Here is a 13,003-nt window from a genome sequence, read left to right on the forward strand (position 1 = left end):
CAGAGTTTTACAAAGATTGTACCCCCAGCTGTTGCAAAACTACAACTACAATTGATAAACCTCTACATTGCAGTTTATCCGATGGAGAGGGGGGGGGGGGGGGATAAGTACAGCCTCTTATGTTAAGATTGAAACATAAAGAGCAGTTTTGACATTATGTTTTGGTCATGTAATAAAAAGCAACAGATATAGATATTTTAAGAATATTAAACCTTGAAATTACTAAAAAAATGTAAAACTTGTCTAAAAGACTTCTGACACAGTCCAAACAGTCATGAATTTAAAAACCAACCTGCTCTGGGTTATGACCATCTTTGGTTGGTGAACTACTAAAAGGTTCTCTATTGCATACAAATTATTAAAGTAACAAGTTTCACATCTACTGATACTGGATGGTGAGACAAAAAAAAGCAAATATTTTGGATAATTTGCTTTGCCAGACAGAACAGGACAGTAAGTGCTTGTAGTGCTTATTTAACACAGAGGTTATTTGTTCCAGAATTCTAAGCTTTTTACAATAAAAGCTGTAACAATACTGAAAGGATTTACCAAATAGTTCTTACCCACAGAACAGAATCAACATTCATCATTACAAAGGACCTAGACTGCAGGAGATCTTAAATCCTGCTAAATAAAGCCTGACACTAGACATCTTGCTACACTAGCATATATGTACCAGCGTTCACAATACCTTACCTAAAGAAATCCCAGTTTTTTTTTTTGCTGCGCTTTTCTCTACAACGTTTGTGTCTTGCAGATGCGAGCATTTCACAAGGTAAAAAGAAATTGCCGGAGCTACCCTCCAGCAATTGTTAAGAGGTCAGCACTCTACAGACTAAAGAAAAACATGCAGCAAAGATGTTTACAGTGCGAATTCAAGCAGGTACGGAACACAGCATCTATTTCAACGAGATTTGTTTTTATCAATTGCTTTATCAGAAGCGCTATTAACTGGAAAATGAGTGCACCAAGGATACAAAGCGCGTTTCCACATTCATAGTTAATTGAACGGCTGTCTAAACCCGAATCAGCATAGCAATTAAAACTGAAGACTCATCTCAAAATGATATCCTTGGAATAAAGCATGTACTTATGTGCTGTGTGATCTAATTTCCTTCAGACTTACTTTAGTGCACTTACTGTATTTACAGTGATAGCAAGGTTTATGGTGTGTGCATGGGTCTATCTACCCATCCATCCACTCAATAGAACATATTCTTAAACTGAAGACCATGATTACAATATTTGTTGTTCCCTTTCTGGTAGCCATTTACAATTCTCACGTGTATGCTGTATTGGAAGGCATATCAGATAATGAAATGTGCTGTACCAAGATCCTTGGTGTAAAAAAAGGACTGCACCAACCAGGCCAGCAAACAAAACTATTGCTGAACAGCAGAAGTCTTTCCCGGAGACTTGCAAGAGGAGAATGTAGGTGGCGATCATAAAAGTGCAAAGTGAATGTCAAGGCTGATAGTATAAGAAGCTAAGAAATCAATGCAGACTAGTAAAGTAGAAAGGTTTCTAAATCAAATATCTTAGAAATACTTTTTAAAGATATTATAAGCTGTAAACAAATGCAAAAATATAGTATAACAAAAAAAGAATTAAAAAAATTATATTCCTTGGTTCCCCTAGAAACTGAAAAAGATATAATCTATCGACACACATTACATTACATTTCCATTCATTTGTGTAGTGCTGCTGTTGTCTGGGTTAATAGTTTCCATGAAGAACATTTCAAATCATTACTCTAATGTCCTTCCATTATAAGCTGGGCCATTAAAATAGGATTACAAGGACAGAAGCAGCGTTGTAAGTATAAAAAAAAGTAGGGTGAGTAAAATAAATAAATAAAGGAATGAAGGGAAACTGGTGAGCAACACGCTTTAAAATCTATTTTCCATATGTATATTTGTATATAAAGATTGAGTATATGGTTAAACATTCATTACATTCTCTTCCCAGAACAACTCCAGCCTGACCTGTAACCGTCACGATTTCTTTAGTCTGTGTCAGACAATGCAATTATCACTTTGTCTTATAGCAAGGTGATCTAAATGTTCCTTAACACAACCAATGCTTTATTTATATATGACACATCATTTATAGCAGTGAATTTCCCAGCATTTGTACACATGAAAGAAAAATAGCATACACACCATTACCTAGCCTTCAGCCCTAAATCACCCAAGTCTTCAATCATTTATCATTGTTCTGCTTCCCCCCCAAGACAAAAAGTGAAGACATTTACTGAAACATAAGGCTGGGTTCTCCCTTGAAGTCAATCTGTGTATTTGTCATAGGAAAATGGATGTTCATAATTAAAATTGTGGCACGGACCAGAATCTAAACATTTTTCTGCGCTGACGCTTTATGACAAATGATGGATATAAGCACCACGACACAGAATGCATATTACTTCTGCTAAACGCAGCTAATAAATGGAACATTGTCAGAATTTTCCGTCAGTGCTATGCTGTTGGGATAACATGCTGCTGATTAAATAGAAATATTAATAGGGGGAAACGCGGCACCCAAAATAACATCAGAGCTTCCAGTAATATGGAGTGCCACCACTCGACATCGTGCACGGCATTAATGTATAATTTATTGGAACAGCGGAACTCATCTTGATGGGCTGTTATCTGTTGCAACTTCTCTGCCAGTTACTTCTCAGTTGAGCCAAAAGCCTGCAACCTCACAGCTCATGTTGAGGGAATTCCAATGAATGAAACAGTTTAGCACTGTTAATAATATGATGGATTAGTAATGTCACTGACTAATGGCAGCAGAGAGGCTCCTAAAAGGAATGGAATTTTCCGTCCAGATATCATACCCTAGTGGGATAGATACAGTAATTTCGGACCGATATCAGAGCGTGAAGTGTATCTTTCCAGAGACAGTTTACAAGCACATCTTGACTCTGATCTCATCACTCACCTTGTTCTCCTGTGTAACAACTATGCTTGCCCCTCCTGGTTTTAAGGGCACTTCTTCCATGGCTCCAAACACATCAGTCTCCACGGAGAAAGTAAGTTCCAGTCCCAGGTCACTAATATCATTATCTAAAATCCACTGCAAGTTCTTTGCGTATTCTGGGTCAATGGAGGCCACGTCCTGATAATTTACTGGGATACCTGCAGTATTAAAGCATGCAGATATTTAGGAGGCGATTTCTTCCCATACAATTCCCTAGTCTGTGCATTTACAGTACAAGGCTGCCCTCTTCAGTTGACTTAACGTACTGCAGTTAACTAAAATAAGGGCTGACTGCTTTGTTTACTCAGGAATAATTCACATACAACTTAATGGCTGGTTGTGCTTAGTTTTCTATTATCTGTCTATGCATAATATTGGTACCAGCCACCTTCCTATAAACAGCAATGAATACACAAAAACAGAATATTGTACTTTACATGTGTTTGTGTTGAACCAATTACAAATGACTTTGCTTGTGTGAATTTTGTTATTTTTTGGTAAACAAGAGGACTTTGCTCAGTAACAATATTTTATCATTGCCTTCCTGACATTTTATGGCTGTAATTTGGTGCAAATTTCTGCACAACTGACTATGAAATGCAGTGAAGACATGATGGTTTAAACCCCGCCTTACACTATGGAACTTTTTCCAGAATTTTCTTTCAAATACAGTACAAAAATAGAAATTATTAAATCACATTTTTACAACAAAAAGAACATACTAAATTGCCATTTACAGACATTCTTTCTTATGTAGAGTAAAATAGTAGAAATAAAGAAATAGGCACACAGTGTCTACATGCCTTGTACAGCTTGTCTAAAGGGTTTTTATATTATGGCATTAAACAAATAGAATGAAATTAAAATAACTTTGCAATAAACTTTATTTAAAAATGTTGAACCCTTTTATATAACTACCGGTATCATCATTGCTCCTTTCCAGGATGTGACCCGTCAATCAAAACTAGACTGCAGCCTTTCCTCTTACATGGCAGAATATAGTTTTAACCCCTTAAAGCGGTACTCCAGAATTTAAAAACTTTGTATCCCAAAGTACTCCTAAAAGGAAACCGCCTGTTTTTACCTTCATGGCCAAGCCCCATTCTTTTTATCTAGCATGGGTCTTTAAGTTGTAACAACTTTGGAATGCTTTTGCAGTGTGACGCAATTCTGAGAATGTTTTTTCTTCGTAACATATTGTACTTTATATAGTGGAAAATTTTTGTGAAAAACACCACAATATTCTCTAAAAGGGGACCAGTCTCTCAGTAAGAAGCTCCGAAAAGACCCAAGTACCGCACTTGGGCATCTTAGGCGCTCCCATAGACATGAATGGAATGTGTAACGCATACCTGTCATTTGCAAAAACTTTTTATATAATGTAGATAACATTATATATACCGCATATTTGTAATATACATTGGTTAAAAAATGTGCATGTTTTGGGGGGGAAAAATGCTGTCTTGCAGCTATTGCCTATGCGTCATTGGCTGGGACAAAATACAGGAATTGTGGGCAATTATCTGTATATTTATAACTAAACCAGTTCACAGTGTGCCTCAGTTATGCATGACCCAGAGCGACAGACTTCTTAGTATTGTTTTTGGCATCCTGATTGCCTAGGGGTGGGTCCCAGATGTGGAACACGCATCTATCAGTTATTTATAGCAAATCCTGTTAAAATGCCTAAAAAACACTGGATATGGGAATAGCCCATGGGGAGCCTAACAATGTAAAAAAGGATGGATTTTTCAATAAAATTTGTGCTACATGAAAGTTACACAATGTTAATAGGAAACACCCTTCAAAAAAAGCTATATTTCTACAGCAAAATATGTATATACAGATAGCTCAGCACCAATTTCTAACATCAAGAAAAGTAGAATTGTGTGAATCCATACCAAGGATGTGCTTATAAAATGACCGGGTGAAGTAAATGTTGACCAGCTGTCTGTGATAAAGTGCAAGTCCCAGGATCTCACCAGCAAAGCGAAAATAGTTCAAATGGTCTGGATTGACAGAAGAGTTACTATTTGGCTGGAATGTTGTTCCTATTTAAAAATACAAACAAAAAAAAAGAGAAATAAGATGCAAATATAAAAAGCTTTTCTGTTTATGTTAATGTGACCACACCGATTTCTCAGTAACCTACCGTCTGCAGATTGTGTGAATAGTGCATAGTCAGGATTGATGATTTCAGAAGACAGAATATCAAACCATTCCCGTACAACTCCTTGACCCTAAGACAAATTTATACAAGTAATATTAATTTTACAATATAAAAAAGATAATTTTTTTTTTTATATGATAAAGTGGTAGCCTTAAAAATGTGCAATCATGGAAGAAGGTGGTAGGTGTAGTTTTTGTTAAGGGGGGAATTCCAGGGCAATTTTTCCTATATAATTCTGCTATCAAGGTTTAAAAAAAAAAAAAAAAAAAAAGAGCTTCCTATATAGCTTTCCCAATCTCTCATCAACTTCTTTCTCACAGTGCCAGTCCCCAATGTCAGCTCTTCCTGTTGTCTGTGTCAGTACAAGGAAATGGCCTCTCTCACAGCAGCAGTGTCTAGCCTCAGCCAGCAGTCAAATGTGTGTCAACAATAACACAAGAAAGTGCTGACAGAGGGGACTGACACCATTAGATTGGCGGCAGAAGATCAGGAAGATAAGTATAGGTTTTTTATTTAATTTTTTTATTTTTATTCCAGCCTGAGAAGAATTACATACAAATCATAGTCCCTGGAAGATTTCTTTATAGTTTTGTGATAACTGTGGCCATTACTACTACCAACTTTTCACTTGTATGGACTGGTGGTTGCAGTTTTTAGCCACATAGACCTTTCTGATGAAGCTGGGGTTCCAGTGAAACGTTATAGACATAGGCTATGAACGTTTTTAAATAGCAGCACTACAGTCTCCTTACTCACAACCAATAATAGCACTAAAAAGTGGAGGGGCCAGACTATTATAGTGCACCCGGTAGGACAAGTGCCGTTGTCAGTTACACTATAGGAAGACTGGAGCTGTGTTTTTAATCACTGTGTGGTCCTGACATCTAGTGGGCAATCTGCTAATTGCTCCTTATTAGTTTATACTCAATTTTAATTGATATTAATAAAAGTTACATTTTAGTTGGGAGGGACCTAGTTTAGGGGAAACCCCCAAAGGGGTGCCCTAAAGTTATTGTGATATGAAGTTCACAGAAAGCTCCATTAGCTTTTACTTGTCACACATTTATGGATCAATATATTTTAGGGCTACCAACTTATCAGAAATTCACTTCACAGCCTGAGTGTTACGATACAACAGATTGTATTGAATAAAGCCAAGATTTATCAAACTGCCTGAGGACAGTTTTCCTAATTACAGCTCAGTTTTCAAAATGAAAGCTGAACTCTGATTGGTTACGATTGAGAAAAAAAAAAAAATAGATTGTCCTCACTCAGGCAGACTGGTAAAACCGAGCCAATGTTATAGCAGTAACCTAATGTTTCCATAAGTCAACGTTTCCTTTGGGTATCTTAAATATGTCCCAGATTTAACTATGATATAACTTTGTACTCACACCTGTCACCCTTAAGATTAACCCCTTAACCCCTTAAGGACCCAGCCAATTTTCAGTGTAGGACACGGCCATTTTTTGCACATTTGACCACTGTCACTTTAAGCACTAATAACTCTGGGATGCTTTTACATTTCCTTCTGATTCAGAGATTGTTTTTTCGTGAAATATTCTACTTTATATTAGTGGTAAAATTTTGTCGATACTTTCTGGGTGAAAAATTCAAAAATTTGATGAAATTTTTTTTTTAATTTTGAATTTTTTTTTACTTTGAAGCTCTCTGCTTATAAGGAAAATGTACATTCCAAATAAATTCTATATTGATTCACATATACAATATGTCTATTTTATGTTGGCATCATAAAGGTGACATGTTTTTACTTTTGGAAGACATCAGGGCTTATATAGCAGCAATTTTCCAATTTTTCCAAAAATTTTAAAAATTGAAATTTTTCAGGGACCAGTTCAGTTTTGAAGTTGATTTTAGGGGCCTTCTTATTAGAAATACCCCATTATAAAAACTGCACCCCTCAAAGTATTCAAAATTACATTCAAAAGGTTTGTTAACCCTTTAGGTGTTTCACAGGAATAGAAGCAAATTGAAGGAGAAAATTACACTGGCATGTTCTTGTAGATCCAGTTTTAAAATGTTTGCAAGCGGTAATAGGAGAAAAAGCCCCCCAAAATTCATAACCCAATTTCTCTCGAGTAAGGTATGTGTATGTCAAGTGTTCGGCGGGCGCAGTAGAGGACTCAGAAGGGAAGGAGCGACAATGGGATTTTGGAGAGTGAATTTTGCTGAAATGGTTTTTGGGGGGCATGTCGCATTTAGGAAGCCCCTATCGTGCCAGAACAGCAACAAAAAAAAAAAAAACACATGGCATACTATTTTGGAAGCTACACCCCTCAAGGTACGTAACAAAGGGTATAGTGAGCCTTAACACCCCCCAGGTGTTTGACAACTTTTCGTTAAAGTCGGATGTGTAAATGAAAAAAAAAATGTTTTTCCCCCCAAATTTACAATTTTTACAAAAGGTAATGGGAGAAAATGCCCCCCCCAAGATTTGTAACCCTATCTCTTCTGAGTATGGAAATACTCAGAATACTGTTAGGATGTAAAATGCTCTGCAGGCGAACTACAATGCTCAGGTGAGAAGGAGTCACATTTGGCTTTTGGAAAGCAAATTTTGCTGAAATGTTTTTTGGTGGGCATGTCGCATTTAGGAAGCCCCTATGGTGCCAGCACAGCAAAAAAATAAATTAAAAAAAACAACAAAAAAAAACACATGGCATACTATTTTGGAAACTACACCCCTCAAGTGTAGTAACAAGTGGTATAGTGAGCCTTAACACCCCACAGGTGATTGACGACTTTTAGTAAAAGGAGTACTCTGGAGCGCTGGTACTTAAAAAAAAAAAAAAAAAAAAAAAAGTTTACCTCATCTGATAGCTATTTCAAAGACCTTTCCAACGATACCTCATTTGTCAAATTTGGCCCAGCCATTCTCTTGTAATTGCCACCTGTAGCAGTAAGCAGCCATGTCATAAAGACTACATTTCCCATGACTCCCTGCGCCAGCTTCCTGTTAGCTGCTGCTTTCTCCCCCTCCTCCCCCAGGAAATTATAATAAATTATAATAAAGTGACGCCCACAGCTCCTTCCCTTGTGTTTATCTCCTCCCATCCTCCCCCTCCCAGCTCATCAGCCCTCTCTACCCTCACGACATGTACTGATATGCTGCGGCCACAAAAATGCCTCCCATCGCTACCATCACCACTAGCGGGATCCATGTGCCCACTAGCGCAGTGTTTCCCAACCAGAGTGCCTCCAGCTGTTGCAAAACTACAACTTCCAGCCGAAGGCTGTCCGGGCATGCTGGGAGTTGTAGTTTCGCAACAGCTGGAGGCACCCTGGACTAGCGGTGTCACAAGAATGCCTCCCACGAGCGCTACCATGACCGCTAGCGGGGTCCCTGTGCCCACTAGCATTGTCACAAGAATGCCTCCCGCGAGCGCTACCATCACTGCTAGCGGGGTCCCTGTGCCCACTAGCGGTGTCACAAGAATGCCGAGCGCAGCTCTGTTCCCTGTCAGCTCTCAGCTTCATGCGCAGCTAACATAGTACAACGCAGGCGCAGCACAACGCAAATAGTGTAGGGCTAACGTAGGCAGCGATAGGAGCATAGCGTTAACACTACGCTATTTGCGCAGTACTGCGCATGCGCAGAATAAATTAACTTTGGGGGAGTAGCCGACTCTGGGCTGGGAGGCCGGCACAGCCCGCAGTGACTCATGGGAGCGATGAGTCACCGGGCGAAGATGGAGCCGGATCGTGAAGAAGACGCGGTCGAGCGTCATAAGAGGACCCAGCTTCCGGCCAGATGGAAAAGCGAGGAGAAGTCCGGGAAGAAGCCGACATGGACAACGTGAGTACATTACAATGCTATATAACTGATTCATGCTTCATTTCGCCCCTAATAGGTTACCATCGGAGTACTCCTTTAAAGTTGGATGTGTAAATGAAAAAAAAAAAAATTTTTACTAAAATTGAGCTTTTAAAGAGTGAATTTGTTTGGAATGGAAGTCAGGGGCCTTGTGCATTTACAAAGCCCCCCGTGGTGCCAGAACAGTGGACACCCCACATGTGACCCCATTTTGGAAACTACAGCCCTCACAGAATTTAATAAGTGGTGCAGTGAGTATTTACACCCCACTGGCATTTGACAAATCTTTGGAACAGTGGGCTGTGCAAATGAAAAATCACATTTTTCATTTTCACGGACCACTGTTCCAAAAATCTGTCAGACATCTGTGGGGTGTAAATGCTCACTGCACCCCTTATTACATTCTGTGAGGGGTGTAGTTTCCAAAATGGGAGCTTTGTAAACACACGTGACCTTCAATTCCGGTCAAATTTTGGGGTATGTTCTTACTCAGAAGAAATGGGGCTACAAATTTTGAGGGGCCTTTTCCTATTTTCCCTTGTGAAAATGAAAAATTTAGGGTAACACCAGCATTTTAGTGAAAATTTTTTTTTCTTCTTCATTTTCCCATCCAACTTAAACGAAAATTCGTCAAATACCTGTGGGGTGTTAAGGCTCACTATACCCCTTGTTACGTTCCGTGAGGGGTGTAGTTTCCAAAATGGGGTCACATGTGGGTATTTATTTTTTTTTGTTTATGTCAGAACCGCTGTAAAATCAGCCACCCCTGTGCAAATCACCAATTTAGGACTCAAATGTACATGGTGTGCTCTCACTCCTGAGCCTTGTTGTGCGCCCGCAGAGCATTTTACGCCCATATATGGGGTATTTCCGTACTCAGGAGAAATTGCGTTACAAATTTTGGGGGTCTTCTTTTCCTTTTACCGCTTGTGAAAATAAAAAGTATGGGGCAACACCAGCATGTTAGTGTAAACATTTTTTTTTTTTTTACACTAAGCCTGGTGTAGCCCCCATTTTTCTTTTCATAAGGGGTAAAAGGAGAAAAGCCCACTAAAATTTGAAGTGCTATTTCTCCCGAGTACGGAAATTTCCCATATGTGGCCCTAAACTGTTTCCTTGATCATCAGGTAGGGCTCCCCAGTAGGTAGACAGGCCCCCAGAAAGACATTACCCCCAACAGTGATGGGGATCATATCTATCTGGGGCCTCTATACCTACTTGGGAGCCCTACCATATGGGGGTCATATCTATATGGGGGCCTGTGTATCTACTGAGGAGCCCAGCCAGATGGGGGTTATATCTATATGGGGGCCGATGTACCTACTGGGGAGCCCTATCAGAGGGGGTTATATCTATATAGGGGCTGGTGTACCTACTGGGGAGCCCTACCTGATAGGGGTCATATCTATCTGCCGGGCATTATATGTGAGGGGCGCATGATGGGGGCATTATATGTGAGGGGCACAGGATGGGGGCATTATATGTGAGGGGCACAGGATGGGGGCATTATATGTGAGGGGCGCATGACGGTGGCATTATATGTGAGGGGCGCATGACAGAGGCATTATGTGTGAGGGAGAGCATTATGTGTGAGGGGCGCATGACGGGGGCATTATGTGTGAGGGGCGCATGACGGGGGCATTATGTGTGAGGGGCGCATGACAGGGGTGCATTATGTGTGAGGGGCGCATGTGGCCCAGCCTCACCCAGCCTCTACCTCCAGATAATTTGAGTCTGAGATAATTGGGCATTTACAAAGAGTGGTGTGAATTCTGAACTATTTTAGAGCACAAAAGTTACTGTAATAGTTGCAGACATTTGCCAAATTTATCAAACGGCTTACGGCTGATAAATTTTGCTGATGCAACTTCGAAAAAAGTTGCAGATTCTGCGCGGATGTGCGACTTGTGTGTGAAAAGTTGCATATACCCTGACTCAAAAGTCGCACAGAAAATGTAGGGCAGGGCTGACTTGACCTGAAAAAAACGTCTGCTTCTAGAATTGACAATTTTTGTGACAATTTTGAACATTCCGCAAACAGTCGGTACTTAGTGAATCAGTGCCCACTGCACAAAGTGCTTTAAATGGGTAAAAATCTAAGAAGACTTAAGCAATTGTCGCACAAAAAATTGCACAGACTCATTGTGCAATATTTTGTATGACAAACAGAAAAAAGCCGTTTAAAAAGCTTTCTAAATGTCTTGATAAATCCCCCCCTATATGTATATTTGTAATATACATTGGTTAAAAAATGTGTATATTTTTGGGTGAAAAAAAATCCTGTCTAGTCCCTGCAGCTACAGTGGGGATCAAAAGTTTGGGCACCCCAGGTAAAAATTATTATTAATGTGCATAAAGAAGACAAGGAAAGATGGAAAAATCTCCAAAAGTCATCAAATTACAGATTAGACATTCTTATAATATGGAGAAGAAGGACAACAGAATTTAATGAAAAGAACCTCTGTCCAACTGTTAAGCATGGGGCGGATCAATCATGCTTTGGGGTTATATTGCAGCCAGTGGCACAGGGAACGTCTCACGAGTAGAAGGAAAAATGGATTCAATAAAATTTCAGCAAATTGTGGATGCTGACTTGTTGCAATCTGTGAAAAAGCTGAAGTTAAAGAGAGGATGGCTTCTACAAATGGATAATGATCCTAAACACACCTCGAAATCCAAGGGGATTACATCAAGAGGCATAAACTGAAGGTTTTGCCATGGCCTTCACAATCTCCTGAAAAGAGCAGTGTGTGGCAGACAGCTCAGAAATCTCAAAGAACTGGAAGACTTTTGTAAGGAAGAATGGTCAAAGATACCTCAAACAAGAATTGCAAGACTCTTGGCTGGCTACAAAAAGTGTTTCCAAGTTGTGATACTTGCCAAAGGGGGCAGTACAAGATATTAACTCTGCAGGGTGCCCAAACTTTTGCAGACACCATTTTTTTGTTTTCTGTTATTTTTAAAGTGTAAATGATAGAAATAAAATCTAACTTTTGTTGACACATTATAAGAATGTCTAATCTGTAATTTGATGCCTTTTGGAGATTTTTCCATCTTTCCTTGGCTTCTTTACGCACATTAATACAAATTTTTACCTGGGGTGCCCAAACTTTTGATCCCCACTGTATATCTCTGTGCAGAGACAACATACAGGAAGTTTCGGCAGAAAAGCAGGGCCTGGACTAAGGACAGGCAGGGCTCTGAGGGCTCTGTGGAGTGAGGCTCTGTTACATTCTCCTGACTCGCACATTAGGGTTATTGATAAGCGAAGGTTGTAATTCCCACCACTGGAATTAAATAACAAACTCAGACAGGATCTAAGATCTGTATAGCTTGGAAGAAAGAAGAGACAGAGGGGATATGATAGAGACTTTTTAATACATAAAGGGAATCAACATGGTAAAGAAGGAGAGCATATTTAAAAGAAGAAAAACTACCACAAGAGGACATAGTTTTAAATAAGAGGGGCGAAAGGTTTAAAAGTAACATCAGGAAGTATTACTTTACTGAGAGAGTAGTGGATGTATGGAATAGCCTTCCTGCAGAAGTGGTCACTGCAAATACAGTGAAGGAGTTTAAACATGCATGGGATAAGCATAATATCCTTCATATGAGATAGGGCCAGGGACTATTGATAGGATTCAGAATATTGCGCAGACTAGATTGGCCAAATGGTTCTTCTCTGCCGACACATTCTATGTTTCTATGTCTATGGTACCATATTAGCAGGCAACATGAAAAAGAGGGCAATGCTTTGGAATTTTTTGTTTTATATATTCTTATTCAATATCTTCATGTAAAAACTGTTTAAATGCCAGCAGGATGGGTGAGCCCATTTTCCAAGCTCACACACTTTTAACACATTTTCTTGTATGAATTTGTACATAGAAAAAGCTGTCAACTGCACTTTGTAGTTGAGGGAAAGTGGGATCACAGGCTCTATCTATGAGCCCTTGCAGCATATATGAATACATGAATCAAATTCTAGGAAACTATAAATCATAGAGCCCAGAATA

At 39.4% G+C, this 13,003-nt stretch overlaps 1 protein-coding gene across 4 annotated transcripts in view; it reads right to left on the reverse strand.

The window, feature by feature from the left end:
* Positions 1-13,003, reverse strand: part of HACE1 (HECT domain and ankyrin repeat containing E3 ubiquitin protein ligase 1) — a 126,938-nt gene that overhangs the window by 29,665 nt on the left and 84,270 nt on the right. For all 4 annotated transcript variants that reach the window (XM_056566204.1, XM_056566203.1, XM_056566201.1 and 1 more), the window contains 3 exons: positions 5,135-5,222; positions 4,884-5,033; positions 2,944-3,140 (listed from right to left, as the gene is read on the reverse strand). In XM_056566204.1, the coding sequence (XP_056422179.1) occupies positions 2,944-3,140; positions 4,884-5,033; positions 5,135-5,222 (435 nt within the window). The remainder of the gene's footprint in view (positions 1-2,943; positions 3,141-4,883; positions 5,034-5,134; positions 5,223-13,003) is intronic.

Source organism: Hyla sarda, chromosome 3, assembly GCF_029499605.1.
Source record: "Hyla sarda isolate aHylSar1 chromosome 3, aHylSar1.hap1, whole genome shotgun sequence".
NCBI classification, from domain to species: Eukaryota; Metazoa; Chordata; class Amphibia; order Anura; family Hylidae; genus Hyla; species Hyla sarda.